This window comes from Dromiciops gliroides, chromosome 1, assembly GCF_019393635.1.
Source record: "Dromiciops gliroides isolate mDroGli1 chromosome 1, mDroGli1.pri, whole genome shotgun sequence".
Taxonomy (NCBI): Eukaryota; Metazoa; Chordata; class Mammalia; order Microbiotheria; family Microbiotheriidae; genus Dromiciops; species Dromiciops gliroides.
Window position 1 is genome coordinate 431,646,312 of NC_057861.1, and position 24,690 is coordinate 431,671,001.

At 39.3% G+C, this 24,690-nt stretch overlaps 1 protein-coding gene and 1 pseudogene across 1 annotated transcript; both read right to left on the minus strand.

Annotated features, from left to right (window-relative positions):
* Window positions 1–19,270: 19,270 nt before the first annotated feature.
* On the minus strand, window positions 19,271–19,528 carry LOC122736579 (annotated as a pseudogene).
* A 1,592-nt stretch (window positions 19,529–21,120) lies between these two features.
* S100Z (S100 calcium binding protein Z) lies at window positions 21,121–24,436 on the minus strand. Its single transcript, XM_043979901.1, has 3 exons — window positions 24,354–24,436; window positions 23,794–23,990; window positions 21,121–21,279 (listed from the first exon to the last, which is right to left on the minus strand). Exons 2-3 carry the CDS (start codon window positions 23,932–23,934, stop codon window positions 21,121–21,123), a joined length of 300 nt encoding a protein of 99 aa, XP_043835836.1. The 5' UTR covers window positions 23,935–23,990; window positions 24,354–24,436.
* Window positions 24,437–24,690: the final 254 nt, after the last annotated feature.

Sequence of the window (24,690 nt, forward strand, 5' to 3'; positions counted from 1 at the left end):
CACTTAACCCCAATTGCTTCACACACACACACACAAAGTTAAATGATAAATAGTATATATCTATATAGGCAACTCCTAATGAGGAACTTTCTCTGCCAATGTGGGTATGGCATCTTTTCTGCCACTTAAAGTCTTGGAAAATTGCTTAGCAAGAAAATGTTATTAAAATGCAGAGCTAACAGATGGAAGCATCTTCCCTTTGGCTCCACACCCCAGGTAAACTCCTCTCCCCTTACATCTTATTTTCCCAGAGACTGTGGCCTCTCAGAAGACACTGTATGATATGCTGGAGTCTCTGTCTCTGTGCCAATAGGGTCTTTTGACCCAAAGTTCAATGTCTCTCACCAAGGTTACTTCTCCCTCAATCCTCTCAACCCCAGTGCCCTGGGTATAACTACAAACAGAATTACCGTTTGTAGCTTGATGGCTAGAACACCAGGCTTGGAAGCCAGAAAGACCCGAATTCAAATCTAGTCTCAGATACTTAATTCACTGTGTGACTCTAGGAAAGTCAGTTAACCTCTGTTTCCTTCAGTTTTCTCATCTGTAAAATGGGGCTAATAACAGTACCTGCCTCTCGGGTTGTTGTGAGGATCAAATGGGCTAAAAATTACAAAGAGCTTAGCATGGTGCCTGGCACATAATAAACTCTATGTAAATGTTAGCTGCTATCGTCATTATTATCATCAGTAAATCTGATCTCAAACATTCACTGTGTGACCCCGGGCAAATCACTTAACCTGTGTTTGCCTCAGTTTTCTCATCTGTAAAATGGTGATAATCACAGTACTTACCCACAAGGGTTGTTGTACGGATTAAATAAGATAATAATTTGTAAAGTGCCTGGAATATAATAAATGCTATCTAAATGTCATCGTCGTCATCATCACCATCACCATCAGTTTATCTGGTCTCTGGTGCTTTCTTTGTGACCCCAGACAAGTCACTTTACCTCTCTCTGACTCAATTTCTCATTTGTAATAGTACCTACTTCTTAAGGTGTTTTAGATTAAAATGAGATAATATTTATAAAGTACTTTGCAAACCCTAAAGCACCATATAAATACTACCTGTCTGACCTTTTCAAAGGGGAAATCCTTTGCTTTTATTTTTTTTTTAAATAAACATTTTTATTTAAAGTAAAAAAAAATAGGCGGGAAGAAACAGCACAGAACTAGAAACAATGGGTCCATGGGGGCAGCTAGGTGGCACAGTGGATGAAGCATTGGCCTTGGATTCAGGAGTACCTGAGTTCAAATCCGGCCTCAGAAACTTGACACTTACTAGCTGTGTGACCCCGGGCAAGTCACTTAACCCCCATTGCCCCGCAAAAAAAAAAAGAAACAATGGGTCCAAATTTTGGAGAGCAGATCAGTTGTTGTAAAGAAAATAATATACATTATAGTAACATGACAAAATGGGATGCTTTGAAAGGCAGTAGGTTCCCAATCACTAAAGGTCTTCCAAAAATGCTAAATTATAACTTGTTTGAGTTTTTAAATTTAATGCTGCATTTAAAAACCCTAGAGAAGGGGAAATCCTTTGTTGACCAAGCTTCCATGAGCTCCCATGAGACCCAGACAGACATGGAAAGGAATATTGTCATGATGAAGGAACAACAGCAATCACACATACCAATCAGATCCAAACAGACTCCCTTGTTACATCACCCCTCAGAGTGTTACAAACACCACAAACTGAGCCCTCAGTGGGGCTTGCTCCAGTGTGCAGCATGGAGGCTTTAATGAAATCAAATTGTGCCTCTCTCCATCAGTGCTAAGGCTGCCTGCCCCAGGCTTCCTCCAGGAGCCCTGCAGGGAATGCTAATGGAACAGATGTGGGAGTGTGTGGTGAGGAGAGGTAACATTGCAACAGAATAACTTTAAATTAAAAAAACAAAATAACAAAAAAAATTGATTGCAGTCCAAAACCAGTGTTACCTAGTAGTGTCTTCTTGATTCATGATAATAAAGAGAAAAGAGAAGGAAACTAGTGCTGATTCCAGCACTTTTAGCCTTTAAACCCCTAATACTTTTAAAAATATTTTCTATCTGCTTTGGGGAAGACGTGCTGCAATCCACCTTTGTACAGGGATGTTTGTCCACTCGCCTTTGGATTAAAAAGCTAACGTATAGAACAGCCAGTCTTAGAAGTCCCAATAATGTCCAAAGGGGGTCTAAGAAAAATCAGGCTGAAAAGGTCAGCTGGAGCCAGATTGTGGAGTGCTTTAAATGGCAAGGTGAAGCATTTTCATTTTATCCTGTGGGCAATAGGGAGCCACTGTGGGGTTTTGAGTAGGGGTATGACATTATTAAACCTCTACATTAGAAAGATCATTTTGATGGATGTGTCTAGGAAGGAATGGAAAGGGAAATATTAAAAGCCAGAAGCAAGGAGACTAATAGCCAGGCAAGAAGTGATAAAGACCTTTCACCCCTCCACCAGGCCCAGGGTTCTCTTCTGCAAATAGTAACACTGCCCTGCCCCCTCTCCCCTTCCCTCTGGCCCAAAGGAGTAGGTGAGGTGACCAGTGCCTATTGTGCCTTCCCTTTGACCTGAAAAACCACCTCTTACAAGCTTTGAGCACTACAATTCACCTGCTACCTCCCTACTACAAGTTACAGAGGAGTAAACTATCTCCTTACCCCATCTTCCATTTTCTCCCATCCCATCCTCTTCAGTACTAGCCCTCCCATTCCCACTCCAGCTCTGCTCATCTTTTGCACTTTGCTCTCTATAATTCCCATTCTAGAATGAATGAATCAATGCACGAATGAATGAAAAAAACTTTTACTGAATGAATCCATTTACTAAGTGAATCAATGAGTAAATGAATGAAAAAGCTTACTGTGTACAAATTACTATGATGAGTGGGATACATATAAAGAAGCAGAAATAGTCTTTCTTCTTAAGAAGCTCACATTTTAACAGGGAATATATCATGTAGAAAGTTCCACCTGCAAGTCATTGAAAGATGGAAAAGCCAAAAAAAAAAAAAAGATGATGCATTCAGCATCTTTAATGTCATTCCCAATGATGAAAATACATTAGTTTCTAGTGTTGAATTGTTTGACAATGCTAAAGACTTTAGTGATGAGACTTTTCTTTCTAGATCTTCAATAGTTGTAGCTGCAGTACATATATACTGAGGTTGCCAAGAGGAATCTCTCTAGTGGTTTCTTCCCAGGATAATGGCTGCAGAAGCTGGGGAGAAGCAGGCCCGGTGGGCTTATCATGGCAGTTGGTCATCAATTGGTGTTGGTGGTAATGAGGAAGGTGGGCCTCTTTTCCATGGTGATTATTCTCCTCAAAGATGGAGGTGGGGCCTAGGCGAAGCAGCAAGACTTGGTGGTCTAATAACCATATCTGGACTATGTTATTCAGTTTTGGGTGTCACATTTCAGGAACGTATTAAAAAACTCTGTATATGCTCAATGCTCCCATCAAATGTAAGTCCTTAAGGGTTCCATTTCTGCTTTTGTATTCTCAGCTCTTTATCTGTAACAAACATTTGATTAATTTGTTTGATAGAATTTAACTTAATAAGTGACAGAATATCCAGAGGAAGGTAGTAACAAGGATGGCGAAGGGCTCCAAAGTGATATCATATGAGGTATAATCATATGTCAGATTCTGTATCATCTCTTTCACTCAGTCTGTATGTCTGAAGCCAGAACATATCTAGAATGCCAGATTTGTAGGTTCCTAGGAAAAGCACTTATTTATGAGCTAATCCTATATTATTTGTAGGAATTCATGTTTCTATACTTTCACAATTGTTATTTAGAATTGTAATCTCAATTTTAGAAATCATTTTAGTAGATTTGCGTGTTAATCTAATATGGAAATGTTTTGCATGTCTACACATGCATAACTTATATTGAATTGCTTGTTTTCTTAAAGCGGGGGCGGGGAGGGAGGAGGGAAGAGAATCTGGAACACAAAATTTTTAAATGGATGTTAGTAGTTGTTGTTACATGTAATTGGAGGAAAATTAAATTCTAAAGAAACAAAACAAAAGATTTGGTGGTCTGGGTGGCACTGCTTTTCCCAGGGTTCTTGGGCTCCAGGTCCTGAATTTTCTCCAGTAGGGTCTAATGTGGAAGTGGTGGTTTAGGTGGTGCTGGTGGTTTGATTTTCCCGCCATGTGATGCTTCCTTTTTCTCCCTGAGACTTCTTGCTACTTCAGCTATGTCAGTGTGGAAACATATTAAAGACTTTCCTTCCAGTGAAACTGAACATATTAAGAAATTATATTTTCCTTTAAAGCCCTTTCAAAAATTCTTGGAAAAACTCCTTGGAAAGGTGAGTGAAAAGGTTCTTCTTAGGGAAGTGGATTGAGTGTTACCTTAAAACATTTTTTGTTGTTGTTGTTGTTTTTTGTTTGTTTGTTTTTTGTGGAGCAATGGGGGTTAAGTGACTTGCCCAGGGTCACACAGCTAGTAAGTGTCAAGTGTCTGAGGCCGGATTTGAACTCAGGTACTCCTGAATCCAGGGCCAATGCTTTAACCACTGTGCCATCTAGCTGCCCCCTACCTTAAAACATTAACTTTTCTCTGGTTCATATCATCATCTCCCCACTCACCTTAAATAATTGGCAGCAGGACTCACCATTCTCTAGTGAGAAAGGATTAAGATTTGGTTTATTCCAGGAGTAAGGAGAGTGATCCTGGAGAGAATGAGATAGTGACTTGATTATTAGGCAATTCTAGATTGTTAACTGAAACTGTATTTTTACACATTATGATCTTTTCCTCATTCAAGATTCCTATAAATATTACCTGAAATCTTGGTACAGAGTCTCATGTTGGAGTGCATGGGGAAACAATGTCACTTTGGACATCTCTCTCTCCAAGTTAAAAATGGCTCGACTACAGATTAATGTTAAATTAAATTGTTGAGGGTAGACAAGCCTAAAAGCACAAAATATAGTATAGTATTAATTTTTTTTTCTTCCACTCTAGCTTGTTTACCCTACAGATGGTAGGTAGTCAGAAGTTAATGGGGTGATTGGCCCCTTCTTCACAGGAGTTATTTCTCCATTTGATGGGTGTTAGGCTGGGTTGGAAGCAGGACCAGGGATCTGGAAAGCATTCCTATTCCTAAAGCCTTTGGTTTTAGGATCCTGGGTTGTCTCCACTGAGATCTTAAGAAAAATAGTGGTTGGGGTAGCTAGATGGTACAGTGGATAGAACACTGGCCCTGGAGTCAGGACTACCTGAGTTCAAATCCGGCCTCAGACACTTAACACTTACTAGCTGTGTGACCCTGGGCAAGTCACTTAACCCCAATTGCCTCACTAAAAAAAAAAAAAGTGGTTAACGGGGATGGGGAAATCTTTGCAGCAAGTTTCACTTGAAAAAGGTTTCACTTCCGATATATATATATATATATATGTGGAATTGGTTCAAATTTACAAGAATAGGAGCCATTCTTCAATTAACAAATGGTTAAAGGATATAAATAGGCAGTTCTCAAGGAAAGAAATTCAAGTTATCAATAGCTATATATATGCTCCAAAATCACTAATAGTTTGAGAAATGCAACTTGAAACAACTCTGAAGTTTTGTTCCATATCCATCAGACTGGAAAAGTTGATGAAAAAGGAAAATGACAAATGTTAGAAGGGCTGTGGAAAATAGGCACATTAGTGTACTCTTGGTAGATTAGTGAATTGATTTAGACAATATGAAGCTAATTTAGAACTATGCCCCAAGGTTGATATACTATGCATACCCTTTGACCAAAGGATACCACTGTTAGGCCTATTATACCCCAAAGAGATAAAAGAAAATGACAAATATATATATGAAACTATATACACACATATAAAAAATGGCTATAATTTATATATACACATGGGTATATATGTATGTATTATATATAAAATACATGTACATTGTAAAGAATTAATTGTTATTTGAGGTTTTTATGACCCCATCTTTTGGCTAGAATTTTAAAAAAAACACCTCGGTGTGCACTGGCCTGGGGCTCCGCAAACCGAACGGTGCTCCACCCACTGGTTGTAGCCATTGCCATGGCGCTGGCATCTTATGTCATCACCACTCACTGACGCCTACATGGGCTTGGCAAAATTATAATGATTGGAAGCCTAGTGAGGGCAGTCATGTGACTGTCAGAGCAGCCAGACAATTGGCTGGGGGCTGTGTGGGGCGTGCTGGGAAGAAGGGAGCTTTTCCAGCATTCTAGCTGGAAGCTGGAAGGCGACAGGAGTGCTGCTGTGTATTCTTAACTGATTCCTGGGCAGTGGTGTTTTTTCAGGTTGTATAATTTCCCTTTCCCCATTTTATTTCCTTTCCTTTGATCCTACTGGTCCTGTTTGTGTTTTGGTTTTTTTTTAAGTTCGTTCTTGTTAAAATAAATCCTGTTCTGTTTTGAGGGAGGTTTCCTTCCTTGCCCCAATATTGAGGCGAGCTGCTTAGCTAACACTCCCCAATTAAAAATTGGTCCCTACAATATGTACATGTATATATTATATATTATATATATTATTATATATTATATACAGTGAATTATAGCCACTCTAAGTGACTAGCCCAGGGTCACACAGCTAGTAAGTGTTAAGTGTCTGAGGCCGGATTTGAACTCAGGTACTCCTGACTCCAGGGCCGGTGCTCTATCCACTGCGCCACCTAGCTGCCCCCACTCTTTTGATTATATAAAAGAACTGGAAACTAAGTGGATGCCCAGTCAGTTGGGGAAATGGCTGGGTCAATTATTGTATTATGAAAGCAATGGAATGTTATTGTCCTATAAGAAGGTGAAAAAGATGTGTGTGTTTTTTGCGGGGCAATGAGGATTAAGTGACTTGCCCAGAGTCACACAGCTAATAAGAGTCAAGTGTCTGAAACCGGATTTGAACTCAGTTCTTCCTGAATACAAGACCAGTGCTTTATCCACTGTACCACCTAACTACCCCCAAAAGAGATGGTTTTAGAGAAACTTGAGAAGACTTATATGAACTGATATAGAGTGATATGATGAAAACCAGAACAATTTATACAATAGCAACAACATTGTAAATAAAAACAACTTGGAAAGACAAGAGTTTGGATCAATGCAAAGGCCATAGATGAAGTATATTACACACCTTCTGACAGAGAGAAGTGACCAACTCCAGATGCAGAATAAGATCTATGTTTTAGGACATGGCTAATGTGGGATTTTATTTTGTTTGACCATGAATATTGCTTATGAGGGTTTCCTTTTTTGTTTTCTTTCCAATGGGGGTAGGGGATTGAGAAGGAGAGAAAATAAGTGCTTGTTAGTTGGGGGGAAAAAAAGAGAGGGAGTTTTCAAAAAAAGAAAAAGCTACCTATACTTCCTCCCCTCTCACTCAGTCCTTAGTCAAAGCTTTGCAATCTGGCTTTTGACCTTATTACTCCCTTGAACACCTGAGCTGCTAGATGATATAGAGGATTGGAGTATAAGGCTTGGAAATTGGAAGACCTGAGTTCAAACCTTACCTGAAACACTTACTGTGTGACCCTAGGCAAGTTACTTAACCTCTATCTACTTCAATTTCCTCATCTGGAAAAAAAGGCATAATAGCACATATCTCCCAGGGTTGTTGTGAGGATTAAATAAGATGTTTGTAAAGCACTATATAAATGTTAGCTATTATTATTATTATTGAAACAATCCTTTACAAACCTGACATTGGTCTTCTAATTGCCAAACCTGATTAGTCCTCATCATTTTTGACTTTTAGGACATTGTTGATTTCCCACTCCCCCTAGATACTCTCTCTGTGGCTTCCCCCCTTTCCCCATACTGTTTTCTTCTGGTTCTCCTCCTGGTTGTCTGACCACTCCTTTTCAGTCTGCTTTGCTTGTTCTTCATTTATATCATGCCTCCTGACCATGGGTGTTCCCAAAGATACTGTCCAAGGTCCTCTTCTCTTCTGCTTTCTCTGTGTGACCTCATGGATCTCATGGAAAGGATTATCATAGATCTATACTTCTGGCCCCAGTCTCTTCCCTGAGCTTCAGTCCCACATTACCAACTGCCTCTCTGTATTTAAAACTAAATATTCAGAGTTATCTCAAAGTCAACATGTCCAAAATAGAACTTATTATCTTTTCTCCTAAATCTACCTCTCTTTCAAATGTCCCTTTTAAAATAAACATTCTTATTTAAAGTTTTGAGTTCCAAATACTATCCCTCCCTCCCTTTGCCCCTCCCTGAGGTGGTAAGCAATCAGATATATTTATACATATACAATTATGTCAAGCAATTTCATATTAGTCATTTTGTATAAGAAGACTCGAATAAAAGGAAAAAATGAAGGAAAGAAAGTGAAAAAGTAACATACTTCCGTCTGTTTTCAATCAATATCAGTTCTTTCTTTGGAGGTGGATTGTATGCTTCATTATTAATCCTTTGGTATTGTCTTGGATCATTGTATTGCTGAGAATAGCTAAGTCATTCATAGTTCTTCATGAAACAAAATTGCTGTTACTGTGTACAATTTTCTCCTGGTTCTGTTCATTTCATTATGCACTAGTTCATGTAAGTCCTTACAAGTTTTTCTGAAATCATTCTACTTGTCATTTCTTATATAGCAGAATAATATTCCATTACAATAATATACTACAGCTTGTTGAGTCATTCCTCAATTGATGGGCATCCCCTTGGTTTCCAATTCTTAACCACCACAAAAAGAGCTGCTGTAAATACTTTTGAACAAATAGGTCCTTTTTCTCTTTTTTGAATGTCTTTGGGATATAAACATAGCAGTGTTACTGCTGGATCAAAGGGTATGCACAGTATTATAGCTCTTTGGGCATAGTTCCAAATTGCTCTCTAGAATGGCTGGATCAGTTCACAACTCCACCAACAGTGGATTAACATCTGTTTCCCCATATCCCCTCGAACATTCCACATTTTTCTTTTTCTTTTTTTGTCATATTAACCACTCTATTAGGTGTGAGGAGGTATCCCAGAGTTGCTTTAATTTGTATTTCTCTAATCAGAAGTGATTTAGAGCAATTTTTTCATTCAAATGTCCCTTTTTGGTTGAAAGACCCATCATTCCTGTAATATCCTGGGTTTATAACCCTAATATCTTCAAATCCTTACTCTCCCTCACTCCTATATGTCCAATCAGTTGCCAAATCTTGTCATTTTAATTTCCATATTTCTTGTATTTAAACCTTTCTCACTACTCAAACAGTTATTTACTACCTTACTTTATTACCTTAAGGCAATCTCTCATCTAGACCATTGCAATGGCCTCAAAGCTTCAAGTCTGTCCCCATTCCAAGCTATTCTTCACCTGTTGACCAAAGTGCTATTACTTAAGCATAAAACTGACCATGTTACTTCCTTACTCAGTAAACTCCAGTGATCCCTTGTTGTCTCTAGGATCATAGACTCATATATTTAGAGCTGGGGGGAACCTCAGAAGCCATATCATGCAACCCCCTCATTTTACAGATGAGAAAACTAAAGCCCAGAGCATCCAAGTGACCTATTGAAGGTCACACAGATAGTGAGCATCAGACATGAGATGTGAGTACAGATACTATAAATCAAAAACCAGTTGTCTTACCCACTGTTCCATGCTTCTTTCTCCTGGGAAATCCATACATCAATAAAATCATAGGTCTGGATCAAAACAAAACAAAAAGTGCAATGCACAATTTAAAAAAATTTACAAGTTTTAGGGGTACAGCTAGGTGGTATAGTGGATAGACTGCTGGATCTGGTATCAGGTAGACCTAATTTTAAATCCAGCCATAGACACTAGATATATGACCCTGAGCAAGTCACTTAACCCCTGTTTACCTCACTTTCTTCATCTGTAAAATGGAGATAATAATAGAACCCACCTTCCAGGGTTGTTGTAAGATACTTTGCAAGTCTTAAAGTACTATATAAATGCTGGCTCTTATGATTATGATTATCACTTCAAAGTGATAGTAGCTACCAAGCCTCAGATCTAGTAACTTGCCTCCTTTGGTATAGCATATGCATTTAGCATAATAAAATACTTCTTGTTGTCTGCATTTGCCCAACTGAGAAGGAATCTACCTATGTTGTTTCTTTTCTTTTCTTTTTTTTTGGGGGGGGGGAGGGGGGAGGCAATTGGGGTTAAGTGACTTGCCCAGGGTCACACAGCTAGTAAGTGTCAAGTGTCTAAGGCCAGATTTGAACTCAGGTCCTCCTGAATCCAGGGCCGATGCTCTATCCATTGTGCCACCTAAGCTGTCCCTACCCATATAGTTTCTTACTAATGATTGCAGACTGATTGGAATGCCACTCACCTTTATGACCAGCAGAAATCATCACAAATAGAGGTAAACAGGAATACTGTTATCTGTACCCAATTCTAATGAAAGGCTATTATATGATGTGCCATATGGCTGGAATGGAGTATTGTTGTGTCATAAGAAACAAAGAATATGAGGAAATCAAATAAAAATGGGAAGACATATGAATCGATGAAGAGTGAAGTTAGCAGAACCAGGAAAACTATATGCAGTGACTATAATTTGTTGTTCTTATTGTTGTTCAGTTGTGTCCAACTCTTTGTGAACCCATTTGGATTTTCTTTTGGCAGAGATAATGGAGTGGTTTGCGATTTTCTTCTGCAGTTCATTTGACAGATGAGCTTACACAGCTAGCGAGTGTATGAGTCCAGATTTGAACTCTAGAAGATGTCTTCCAAGCCCAGTGCTCTATCTACTGCACAACCTAGCTACCCTGACTACAGTTAGGTACATGAAAAAGATAGCAAAATGGAACTTAAGGTTGTACACGACCAAAATTGGTCCTAAATTAGAGATAAGGAAATGAATCTCTCTCCTTGTGCTGGTGAGGTGACTCACCAAGAGTGTGAAATTTTGTATGCTCTGTCAGACTCAGTGATTGTGTCCATTATCAGTTAATTTTGATCTTCATGTTTTAATTCACTTCAAAGGAAGGTTCTCTAAAGGCGAAGTCTAAAAATGACTGGGATATAAAAATGAAGAGCATCAATAAAAAAATAAATGAATAGATGAAGTGACCCAAACTGAATCACTGAGCCTATTCCAATTTATGGAGGACACTTTCCTCAGAATGAGACAGTTTCCTGTGGGCAGGATGAAATAGACTCAACTTATTGCCCAAGGGATGACAGTAAGAATGGATGGAAAGGTCTAGGAGCTGAAGAAGAGTTGAATCAAACTTAGCCCCTAAATTTTACTATGTTTAAATAGGACACAAAGTGGTTCTTATGACAGCAAATACTATATCTTCTCTGTATAATCATTTTTAAGTGAAAACAAATCCCATTTGTGTATTGAGTAATCATTTGGTAAATGCTGAGTTGAATTGTTTCTTGATTACTAAAAGTCAATTCTTCACAAAAGTCTTTGACATAACCCAGAAAGTGAAAAGCAAATGTACTTTGCAATTGATGCTATAACTGATTACAGGGCATGTATTTTAATTTTTAAAGTAAGTTCATTTTGCAAGCTAGAATCTTTCCCATGTTTTATGGAAAGAGAACTTCAGTGAAAACTATCTAGATGTATTTCACTAGTTGGAAGATAGTCTTAGGTGCTTTAGATGCCTTTACTAAAGTTTCTATCAATAGGGAACTGACTTTAGAGAAGTTTGCCAAGAATACATCATTTTGAGCTCCTTTCTCAGAGTTTCAATTCTGGGCCTCAGGTTATATTAGGTACCTATAAAGATAGCTTCTTTTTACCTTTGCAAGTAGTTGTATGGCTTAAAAGGCACTGTGAAAATAGTCAACTGGGGGGGATAGGAAGAGTGCAGTGAACATACCAAGCAGTGAATATTCAGATCCCTAAAATGGGACCCAAGTAGGTTCCTGCTTAAGGCTCACCCCACCAGCTAACAGTGTTATCAGATGAATGTTGGAAGAACCAGGATCTCAATTTGAACTCTCATTTCTAAATCTCCATTGATAGCAGGGTTCTACTCAATTTCAATGGGGACTTTCAATAACAACAGCAGCAGCTGCTGCAGCAACAACAAAACAATAACAATGACAAAAAGTTACCAGTCACTTCAAGAATTATCAGGGGAACATATTTAGCCCAAACTGAACTACAGAGAGATAGAGGGACCATTAAGTGTTGAGTTCAATCAGAACAGGAATAGGGCCAAAGCTTGATACTTAACACCAGAGCCTTGTTTTCCTCAGAGACTCAGCCTAAACTAAAGGAGTATTTGTAGGTAGGAGGAGGAAAGGGTCATCCTGGAGTTGCTTTAATGACCTCTCCCCACCTTGATTCCCTGACAAAATGCTATTTAAACATCAGATTGCACTAATCTAGTGATGTTCCTGGAATGCTGTTTAAAGTTCATTGAAACCACAGCAAAAGTAAATGTCAGTGCCTACAGGCTAAAGCCAGGCAATTTTGTCTCCCAAGTCTTGTATATACTTAACAACAACACAACACAAAATGCTTCACCCTTTCTAGAAACAAGCTTTTGGTACATCATTGTATTTCTATTTCATCTGAAATTTAATTTGAGAACTGAATTGCCTTTTCCCCTTTCAATTGATTTTTTAGAAGGAAGCTAACACTCCTTTTTTTTTTCTTCCATTCATTTCTTTACTCTGATGACCTGGGAAATCTTAAAGGATAGGATTTAGGTTTTTGTGCTTTAGCTCATTTTTAAGCTATTCGAACTCTGGACATGTTTAATTAAAGGCCCCTGAGTAATAGTCAGACTCTCTCACTGATTCACTCCTTAAAAACACACACACACACACACAAATGGCAATATGGTATAGAAGAAAGCAATGTGTGGCATCTTTTTTTTTATGTGTGGCATCTTAAAGAGGGCCAATTCCATTATCTCTCTCAGGGACTCAGTTTCCATATCTGTAAAATGACAGGATAGGACTAGATAAGGAGTTCTTAAGTTGAGGTTCACAAATTTAGTTTTTTATAATATATTTAGATAAATGTATTTCAATATAATTGCTTTCTTTCATAATCCTATGTATTTTATTTTAGATATTTAAAAACCTTTTTTTTTTCTGTGAAAAGGTCCATAGCTTTACCAGACTACCCAAGGAGTTCATGATACAAGGAAGGTTGAGAACTCCTGGGCTAGATGATCTAGTCCCTTTCAACTCTAAATTCTATTCTTCCCTCTGAACTTAGGGTAGACTTTGGGGGAGATTATCTGGTCCAAACTTATTTTAAAAATGAAGACACTAGAGAAGAAGCAATGACTCACCCAAAGTCACACATGCATTAGGTAGCAAAGTCATAATTAGAACCCAGGTCATTTGGGTCTTGATCCAGTGTTCTTTGCTCTGCCCCAAGCTCTCTCCTGGGATGAATCCAATTAAACAAAACACGGGGAAATCCAGAATAAAACATGTCAGATACCTAAAAGTTCAAATTACCTGAGAGTTAATTTCAGTGTAAGCTCAGAAATACATTTAAAGTCTCCTCTCCTCATCCACAAAGCACAAACTAGGATTTATGGCAGTTGGAGCAAGAAGGTATGACTTTTACTTTTCTGTGTCCATTACTGAGGCCTTGCTACTTCATCCCAGAAGTGTCCTGGACTCTCAGAGTCTCTGTCCCATGTCTACTCATTCCCAACCTTCCTGTCTGGTCCTACTTATAAGCAAAGTAGCTGTTACCAAGAGGGTGATTGGAGGGATAGTGAAAGACCTTTCATGATTCAAAATTTCTTCCTTGGCCTGATATTCTCACAAAGAGAGTCATTTGTATTTTAAATATAGGTGAAGATTGGGGGAGAGCATTGTCCCTGCCCCCTGGAAAATACCCATGTTGCCTGGGAAATGAGGGAAGGCCTTAGTTGGGGGAAGGGAGGAGAGGTAGCTTTCTTTTCTTGCTCTTTCCTATTAGCACAGATGAGGTTATCATATCTGCTCATTGGAAGGTGCTTATTTTTAAGATTTGATAGATCTGTGATCTTTTCAGTCAGGGTGCTCCTTCCAAGCATGTACTTCATGACCCCTTCACACCTTCTCAACCTGTGCGATTCTCATCTTTTCAGGAGTTCCTCATCAAACACCTCTCCATCACACTGAAGGCCTTCCTCTGGTTCTTCTTCTGTCTTAGGGGCAGCAGTGCTGCCCATCATTCATTCATTTGGGAGCCCTCACTATCACTACATGGCTGCTTTACTTCTGGAAGACAGCTAGCTGCCTATGCAGTGTAGGTTGAACAGCACTTTAAGGATTCTACTTAAAAATATCTTCCCTGGGGCAGCTAGGTGACACAGTGGATAGAGCATTGGCCCTGAAGTCAGGAATACCTGAGTTCAAATGCGGCCTCAGACACTTAACACTTACTAGCTGTGTGACCCTGGGCAAGTCACTTAACCCCAATTGCCTCATTAAATATATATAAATATATATATATACATACACACACACACACACACACACACACACACACACACATATATATATATATATATATATATATATATATATATATCTTCCCCTCTGAAGCCTGAAATTCCACAATTAGGGTCATTTACACATGCTAAATGCTATTTCTTTATATATTCCTCTTTTTAAATGTAAATACTACACGGAGGGGTAGCACATTAAATTTGGGAAGGAAAGAGGGAAGAAGGAAGGAAACAAGGAAGGGAGGGAGGGAGAAAGGGAAGAAGGGAGAAAGGAAGGGAGGAAGAAAAGAGGGAAGAGAGGAAGGAAGGAAGGAAAGAAGAAAACAAGCAATTATTAAATGGTTACTAGGTGACAGTCACCATGCCAAACACTTTACAACTATTATCTCATTTGATCCTCACAATATCCCTGGGAGCTAGGTGCTATTATTATCCCTATTTTACAGTTGAGGAAACTGATGCAAAGAGAGGCTAAGTGACTTGCCCAGGGTCATATAGTTAGTTAAGTGTCTGAATCTGGATTTGAACTCAGGTCTTTCCAACTTTAGACCAAGTGCTCTATCTCTTGTGCCATCTAGTTGCCTCAAGGATAGATAAGAAGGCAGACAAGAGAGATAGAGGCTATCAAAAATCATTTTTCCCACCTACTTCATCATTTCATTTAAGGTTGACCCCAAATCCGGACCCTTCCTAAGATGTTGTCCTTCTTCCTCTCTGTTTCCACCTCCCATCCCCTTCCTGCCAGATTTGCTCAGTTTTGATGCCTTTCCTCAGGAATCCCACTGGTCTCTTGCACCACATATAAAGGACTGTTGGATTTGGACTCTGGAACCACAAGAGCAGCAGCTAAAGTAGTATCTACATCACTGAGAGATCTAGGCATTCTGTAATTACTGAGGCCAAACTCATTTGAGTGATTGCAAGTCTCTTCTAGTAGGTAATGCAGGTTTCCTGGGGCTTGATGCCATCAATTCAATGTCACCTGCAAACAGGAACAACTAGAGGACCTCACCATCCACAGGGAATTTCTCTTCAAGCTAGAGTCTGCACTGGACTCTCCCATCACACTAGTGAATAGCTTTGCCACCACCTCTGAAGTCTTTTTTTTTTTTTTTTGTGGGGCAATGAGGGTTAAGTGACTTGTCCAGGGTCACACAGCTAGTAAGTGTCAAGTGTCTCAGATCGGATTTGAACTCAGGTCCTCCTGAATCCAGAGCCAGTGCTTTATCCACTGTGCCACTTAGCTGTGCCCCCCCCCCCCAAGTCTTAACAACTGCCCTGGCTGCCCATATTAGAAACCATATTGTAGAATAAGGGTTCTTAACTTGAGGTCCTGGATTGCTTTCAATGGGGTCTATGAACTTGAATATGGAAAAAAATTACCTCGCAACTTCAACATAATTGGCTTCTTTTATAATTGTATATATTTCATTTTATACATTTAAAAGTATTATTCTGAGAAAGACTCCATAGACATCTCCAGACTTCCAAAGGGGCCCAGGACTCAAAAACATTTAAGAACCCCTGCTTTGAGAAACCACCATAGGTTGCCACTTTCCTGATTGGGGACCACATTTTCTGGAAACCCCCAGCCTCCAGGTTTCTCTTCACCTGTACTCTCTAGCCACCCCACCCACAGAAATGGTCTTTACTTTCCTCCCACTCCTGGAGCCATGAACCATGATCAGATCAACTTTGAAATTCATCCTGTATGACAGTATGCCAAAATACTCCCCAAAGGCTCTACTCAGTATTCCACTCTCCCTCCTTGGCCACAACTATTCTATGTGCACTAATGCCAATTGAATGTAAGCTCCTTGAGTGCAGAACTTTGCTTTTGTATTTGTAGCCTGAGCATCTAGCACAGTATTTTGTACATAGAAAATTATTAATAAATGTTTTTTTATTCATTTATTCATTCGTTTGTTCATTCGTTCATTCATTTATTCAGCCAGTCAATCTTACCCCAGGCAGGTATTCCCACCAATCTTCACCTGCAAATCCTAGGCTAAGCAATCTTGGGACATCCCTACTTTTACAGAAACCGTAAGACAGCTCTTCAGCTAGGCTAGACCCCTTAATTGTTGATGTACCCTAAAGCTCAGTCCTGGGATCTCTCCTCTGTCTACATCATCTTCCTCAGTGATCTAATCACCTATGAGTTCAATTATCATCACTGTGTAGATTATTACCATGTGATTATCTAGTTCTATTTTACATTTCCAATTAGTTTCCCAGAGACATCTCTAACTCAACTTGTCCAAAACGGTACTTATGTTCCCCCAGAACCCTTTCCTCTAACTCTCTAAGTTCTGTGCCCCTATTTTTCCCTGTCACCTGGATTTACACCTTCAAAATCAGCTTTACTCTTCACTCTCCCTCATTCCCCCATATTCAACAGTTGCCAAGTCTTGTTAATTTTATTTCTGCATCTCTTGTATTTGTCCCCTTCTCTCCATTCACACAATATATCCCAGCTCTGACCCTCATCCCCTCCCACCAGAACTATTTATTGCAAGATCTTCCTAATTATTCTCTCTTCCTCAAGCTTCTCCCCAATCCTATCTATCCTGCATGTAGCTGCCAAGATAATTTTTCTAAAACTCATATCTGACTAGGCCAGGTTCCTCCTGAGAAACTTCTAATGCTACAGAATTCCCAGGCCTCTAGGAAAGGGGTCCTTAATCTTTTGTGTGTGTGTGTGTGTGTGTGTGTGTGTGTGTGTGTGTGTGTGTGTGTGTGTGATAGATCCCCTTGGGCATTCTGGTGAAGCCTGTGGACCTCTTGTCAGAATAATGTTTTAAATTCATAAAAAATACTTAGGATGGCAAAAGAAATCAATTATATTGAAATAGTTATCAAAACATTAATGAAAAAAGTTCATGAACCTCAACTTAAGAATCTCTTTTCTAGGATTCAACAACAACACAACAATGATTTTGGCATTTAAAGCCCTTAACATTTTGCCTCTGATTTACTTTTCTAGCCTTTTATGCATTACTTCCCTTTATGGACTCACAGGTCCAGCCAAATTGACCTCTATACTATTCCTTTAACATCCCTATGCTTTCACACAGGCTGTCCCACATAGCTGCAATGCTATCTTTCCTCATCTCTTCCTCTTAGACTGTTTAACTCCTTCCTTTCTGAAGTGTTACTTCCTACATGAAGCTTCTCCTAATCTCTTCCCATGAGTTGGTCCCTCTCAAAATCACTTTGTATTTGCTTCATATATATTTTATTTTTACTTATCGATGTATATATTTTTCCCCCAAAGGAAGTTCCTTGAGGACAGAGACTTTTTTGTCTTTCTATTTTTTATTTTTTATTGATTGGCCAGTGCTTTATCTATCTCGCCACCTAGCTGCCCTCCTTTCTATCATTTGTAACATTAGACTGTGAGCTCCTTGAGAGCAGGACTATCTTTTGCTTTTCTTTGTATCCCCAGTGTGAAACACAGTGTCTGGCACATAGTAGGTGTTTAATAAGTGCTTATTAACTATCATTTGTTCTTTGTGTTATTATTCCTGGCACATAAGATGCTTCTCATAATTGTTACCTTGAATCTGAAGCCTTTTCCAGGTTTCCAACACTTAAGATGTTATAGAACTTAGAGGGAGATTGAACCCAAGAGAGAGAAGTGAATTCCTCCAAGTTGACACAAGTAGCAGAGTCGTATTTTGAACTCGGTTCCTATGACTCCAAATGCAGTGATCTTTCTAATACACCATGATGCCTTGTTACCCAGCCTCCTTACCTGTGTGTGTGTGTGTGTGTGTGTGTGTGTGTGTGTGTGTGTGAGATTCTTGTTGTCCAGATTGCCTCCTTGCAATTTGGACTCATTGCCTGTTTCAGCCTTTAATTCCTACCTGATCCTTTAGTCATCCTTGAGTCTCTGGTTTGAGCCAGTTACTTAGGAATGACTGTAAATATCTGTATGTACCCCAATTCAAGGCTACTTCTCTAGCTCTATATCCCAGAATCCTTCTGGGTTTAGACTTCTCTGGAACCCATGAACAATTTTGTACCCCTATCTGCAATAGATTAATGTCTTGCCTCTAATACATATCAGCACATTACAGTGTGCCCCAGGAAACTCACTACATCTATAATTTACAAAGAAAGGTAGTTTCTATACAGATAATTCTCTACACAGATAAAATTAGAAGTCAGGACCTTCCTCTCCTCCCCCCACTCACAAAGCCCCATTTTGTCATGGGCTTCCTGAATCTGGAACTTACTTCTGCAGCCCAAGGACTGACAAAATATCACTAAAGGATTAGAATTGTTTTTATTTTTACTAATAACATGGTCCATTCTTTCACAAATCTTTCATAATCTTAATTAGCATCACTGGATCCTTTCAATAGGAAAAAGGCACAAGGGAAGAGGGAGATGAGATTCATGCCTTTCTTTTGTGTAATGAGAAGGTCCTAAATAAGATTTCCAAGTATTCATGGAGAAGTACAAATTAGTAATCATGAAGACAAATATCACTTCAACAAAAAATGCAATTTAAGAAACATTTATGGGGCAGCTAGGTGGTGCAGTGGATAAAGCACTGGCCCTGGAGTCAGGAGTACCTGAGTTCAAATCCGGCCTCAGACACTTGACACTTACTAGCTGTGTGACCTTGGGCAAGTCACTTAAACCCCATTGCCCCACCAAAAAAGAAACAAAAAAAGAAAAAAAGAAACATTTATTCAACATCTACTATGTATAAGGCATAATGCTAGGCACTGGGGCGATAAAGACAAAATTTAGTATTCCATGCCCTCAAATCTCTGACCTTTTTTTTTTTTTTTGGCAGCATCTAAGTTATTTTTATTAGTGAGACTTTTAAAAATGGGGGTGGGTTGCAGAGTTAGCAGGCCTGCTGCCCCTACTGAAAATAAAGCTCCAGGTTCATTCCATCGTGGATCTCACAGTCACCCAGGAAAACGTGGTCCTTGAAGATTGTGTACTATTTCTTAAGGACGATCTTGTTCCAGCGGGTGCCTGTCTGAGCCACAATCAGTTTCTTCAGGTCTCCTATCGTGTCATCCGTGTTGCATTTCACACGGAACTTTTTGCCCAGCCGATTGTTACACACAACCTCAATCATGGCTCCCTCCGCTTCCAGACGCAGCCCCTGCCTCACTTCGCACTACAGAACCGCCCGCACTTTACGCCCAGCGGAAAGCCAAATCTCTGACATTCTACTGCAGGGATATAACATGTAAGAAGATAAGAGAAAACGAAGTTATTTGGGAAGGGCAAGATAGGAGACAACTCAGGGAATCAGGAGAGCATTCATGAGGGAGATAGCACCTAAGTAGGATCCTAGAAGGATGAGAAAGATCCTAAGACGTGGAGATGAAGACAGAGCCCAGTCAGACCTGGGAGATATATGGCCTTTGTGAGGATCTGGGGCTAGAATATGGAATAATGAGTTTAGAGAATAGTTATACTGGAATAGAAGAGTATGTGAAATATGAACCTGAGCACAGAGTATGCCAGGTATTCCTGGGTACAATGTAATGATTCAAAAAACCTTTTTTTTTTTTTGGAATTTTTTGTCTTGTTAAAGTTTGTATATATTTTTAAAAAGTTTATTTTATTTTATGCGGGGCAATGGGGGTTAAGTGACTTGCCCAGGGTCACACAGCTAGTAAGTGTCAAGTGTCTGAGGCCGGATTTGAACTCAGGAACTCCTGAATCCAGGGCCAGTGCTTTATCCACTGCGCCACCTAGCCACCCCAAAAGTTTATATTTTTAAAGTTGAGCTTTGTTGTTAATTTTTTTTTTTCCGAGGCAATGAGGGTTAAGTGACTTGCCCAGGGTCACATAGCTAGTAAGTGTCAAGTGTCTGAGGTCTGATTTGAACTCAGATCCTCCTGAATCCAGGGCTGGTGTTTATCTACTATGCTACCTAGCTGCCCCTGTTGTTAATTTTTAAAGTTAAGTTTATTTTCTTTCATTTGTGTCTTCAATATACATTCACCTTAAAAAATAAAAATATAAATTCTCTGGGTACACAACCCAATAAAATATTCTACACACACCTATGGTATAAAGGCAAGGAAAATAAAATGTTAGAAAGCCAGGTTGTAAAGAGCTTTAAATGCTAGGTGGGGAGTTTGTAATTTATTTTAGAAGTAATAGGAAGATCTGGCCTCAGACACTTGACACTTACTAGCTGTGTGACTCTGGGCAAGTCACTTAACCCTCATTGCCCAGCAAAAAAAATTGTTTTTTAAATTAAAAAATAAAATAATAAAATAAAATAGAAGTTAGGAGGTCACTGAAGACATTTGAACAATAGAGTGACATAACGATGCCTTAGAAAGACTATTTTGGGAATTGTGTTAAGATGAATTAGAGCAAGGTGAGACTAGAAGACATAAAACAATTATAGGGTATTATAGTAGAAACAGATTTTAATATAAATATTTCAAGCACTACTAGCCTTGCAGGAGAGTAGTTAGATATTTGTGATCATTTTTTTTCTGACTGAAAAGCAAATGGTTATGACCATTCTAATATTCTAATAGATTCAGACAATTTTGATATAGGACACACATGATTTAGACAATTTAAAAAAGGCATTAGTTAAAGGCAAAATATTTTATGGTATATCTCATTTAATGACATTTTAAAGCTAATTACAACTTGATGAGGGGAGGCCTGTAGAAGAAGAGTACATAAACAAGCCAGGTCACGTATTCTGGAGGATTCATTTGCCCCTTCTTCCTACTTTCCTTTTTTCTTAAGCTGCTCTACAAAGTAATCATTGCAAGCCACTGTCAGGGCAGCCACCATAACTACAAACTCATTAAAGTCCACTTCATTGTCTTTATTGGCATCCAGATCCTTCATAATCTTGTCAACCAACTCAGGATCCTTCTGGCACTGAAAAAAAAAAAAAGAAATTTCCAGCTCTCAGATTTGGCTCAGATTTGGGGGTGCGCACAATAGCTCACAAATACCATCTGGTATTTACAGCTGGTATTTACATTAAAGATTTCATCATCCAAAGACATTTTCTGTGTGCGTGGTGATGTCCTTGGTGCTGAACACCCTGATTTAGACAGACCCAGTCCCACCCTCTTAAACTTTATCATCACAGCACAGATTGGAATGAACACAAAAACAATTTCCCAATAACAGAATTTTTTCTTTTATGAACTACAATGCAGATAAGAAAATAGTCTATATTATAGTCACCTAAGGGGTACTTTCAGGATGAAAAGGATATCTATGTTTGGGAGGGAATCAAGATATTTTGGGGCATAGAAAAGATGGGGGCCCATAAAGGGTCCCACCTCTTCTCTGATTAATGTTTATTGTGATTCATTTTCTCCACTTGTGAATAAGGTCTTAGAAACATGGGATTATAAATTTAGAGCAAAAATAAACCTTTAAAGTAATCTAGTCCAATCCCTCATTTTACTGATGAGGGAACTGAGGACCATAAAAGTTGTATGATTTCCCCAAGGTCACACTGGTAGTAAAGCCAGGATTCTAACTCAGGTCATGTGACCTCAAGTTGAGAGCTTTTCCCACTATAACCTACTGTCTCCCTTCTTATATGATATTATGAACCACAACTAGTAAAGCCTGTGAAATTTACATTTGATCAAAATCAGCTTTACAAAATTGTCCTAAAGTGCATTGATGTTCCAAGTTTGAGTTTCACCTATTGGGTGTATGTCCTTCAGTGTCATGCTACGAAGTAGCTTAGTTGAAAGTTTGAAATAAAGCAATACCTTAGATATTCTAGTGTCTAGCACAGGGTCTTGCACACAATAGGTGCCTAACAAATGCTCACTGAATTGTACCCAATCTTGCAGGAGGTTCATGTAGACTATTGTACCTTGGTTTTTTTTTTTTTGGGGGGGGGGGTTGTACCTTGTTTTTTAGAATGCATGCTAAGCCTGAGTCACTAAGGACAAAATGTACAATCTGCATCACAACCAGATCCATGTAATTACTGGCTACATTTCAGAAGTGTTTTGAAGACTTACAAAATTTTTTATCCATAATAATGTGTTATCTGAGAATCCCAGTATGCTCAGATCAATTCATGGTGGCTCCCCCAGTGCCACAAGATATGACTTTTTCCTCAGGACAGTGCTGCAATCTGTTAATGGTAGGTCTTCTCCATAGATTTATTGAACCTTGCCAATTTGAGCAGTGTGTCTATTTGCTATGCACCTGGTCTCCTGAACTGGCTCATATGCCAGACACTCCCCCAGCTATTGATTCCAATCAGCTTGTGCCGAGTTGACGCAGCTTTCCAAATCTTAGTCATTCACTACACAAAATTGACTTTTTTTGTCTCTCTCCTAAGGAAGCCTATATTTTAATCAACTGAAGAGCAGGCTACATGAAATGTCACCATCCACAACTGAAATCTTGGCATAGCTGAATCATACCCAATACAACTTTGCGACTAGCTAGGCATGGCTCTCTGCTCTATGGAGTTGAATTGCCAACAGGATGACAGGGTTATCAATCAATTCATCAACAAGCACTTATCATCTACAATATTCCAAGCCCTTTGTTAGATGATGGAGACACAAATACAAAAAAAAAAAGAATGAATCTCAAAGAGCTTATATTCCATCTGGGGAAACAACATGTGCATATGCAAGCAGAGATTAAAAAAAAATAGAAAAAGTCAACATAAGGATGTTTCAGGTGGAGACATTAGCATGAGGGAGGAAATGATGCAGGGAGCTGAGTTTCAAAGGAGACTAAGGATCATAGCTTTAGAACTGATAGAGGCTTCAGTGGTCTTCCACTTTCAGCTCTCTCCCCTTTTTGCTCTGCTCAGAGATGTGCAGCGGAAAGAACATTGACTCCAGAAAGACCCGAGTTCAAAGCCTGCCTGTTACACTCCCTATATGACCATGTTTGAGTCACTTGCCTATCCTTGGCCTCAGTTTTCTCATCTACAAAATAGGGATTGCAGTAGATGGCCTCAACTGTTCCTTCTAGCTCTAGGTCTATAGTAGAGAAACTGAAAGGGGTTAGGGGCTGATGATGAAAGAAAAATTAGGGCAGAACTTAACCACATGTATCATGAAATGCTCATTGATGTTGGGCTTTTGATTTTATGTGTGTACATAAATATACATTATTTATATATGTAAATATGTGTATATCTATCATCTATCAATTATCCATCATCAATCTATTATCTAATATCTATTTATCTATCTACCTATCCATCCATGCATCTAATCTATCTATCTGTCTGTCTGTCTGTCTGTCTGTCTGTCTGTCTGTCTATTGTGTGTATTTGAAGTTCCAGGCCCAGTTGACATTTTGTCAAATTGCCAGATTCGGAAGAAACAGCAGGAGAACATGTAACTCCTATGTGATTTACCTCCGATTGAGAGAAAAGAAAAGCTTACTTACTGAAAGGAAATCAGTGAGCTCACTCTGGAGCAGCAACTTCAGTTCCCCTTTGTTGAGCTTGAACATATCCCCTTCTTTACTGGAGTAACAGTGGAAGATTTGAATGAGGGTGTCCATGGCTTTCTCCAGCTGGGTAGGCATGGCAGTCGGCAGGACAGCTTGCAGGACCTGGCACCAACCTGAGACTCCAGGCAAGCCTGATGGAGGGTAACCAAAGCAGATGGTGAAGACTTGAAACTGTTGGGAAAACAGAGCATTCTAGTAAAACCCCAAGACATTCAAGCCAACAAGGGTTGATCGTCAAACCCTAGTAATCATTTTAACAAGTTCCCATCCCACTCTAGAGCAAACTGCAAAGAAAAAAGGGTTAGATGAGTTGGTTTGGATTTTGCCTCCCAAAGTACACCCCTCACAGATTTGTTCTGCAAGCTAGTAAACAAGCAGTAACTACATAATCATTTTGGAGACAAAAACACTTCCTCCCCACCAAGAAAGAATATATTTAACTTTGTACCTGTTTGGACAACACACTTCTGTGTCAACAGGTAGTTAAAACTTACCCTATATACCCAGCTCACATCAGCTCCCCTGGTGAATAGATGAAAATCACCAGTAACAAGAGATGCAACCAGGGGAACCTCCTTTCCAGTTATTTGTCCAGAATGAACAGGTGAGCACCTCACTGCCTCATGTGGCCAAGAGGGAAAGGCTGGGACTCCTTTACCTGCATCTGGTTGGGGGTGGGGAGAAGAGAAGGGAAAAGAGGAAGCCTGACCTACCATTATAGCACAAACGTCAGAAATGCAATTAGTTGCTAGGAAGTTGATGACTGGGAAGACAGCTAAATATAGAGAAGAGGTGAAGAAAAAACTGTTTTGCTCAAACCTAAAGAGACCT

Bases quoted from the DNA above. Each gene is read 5' to 3' on its own strand.
- S100Z (XM_043979901.1), bottom strand. From the start codon at position 23,934: ATGCCTACCCAGCTGGAGAAAGCCATGGACACCCTCATTCAAATCTTC. The intron at 21,280-23,793 runs GTAAGTAAGCTT...TTTTTTTTTCAG, and splicing joins AGCTCACTGATTTCCTTTCA to TGCCAGAAGGATCCTGAGTT.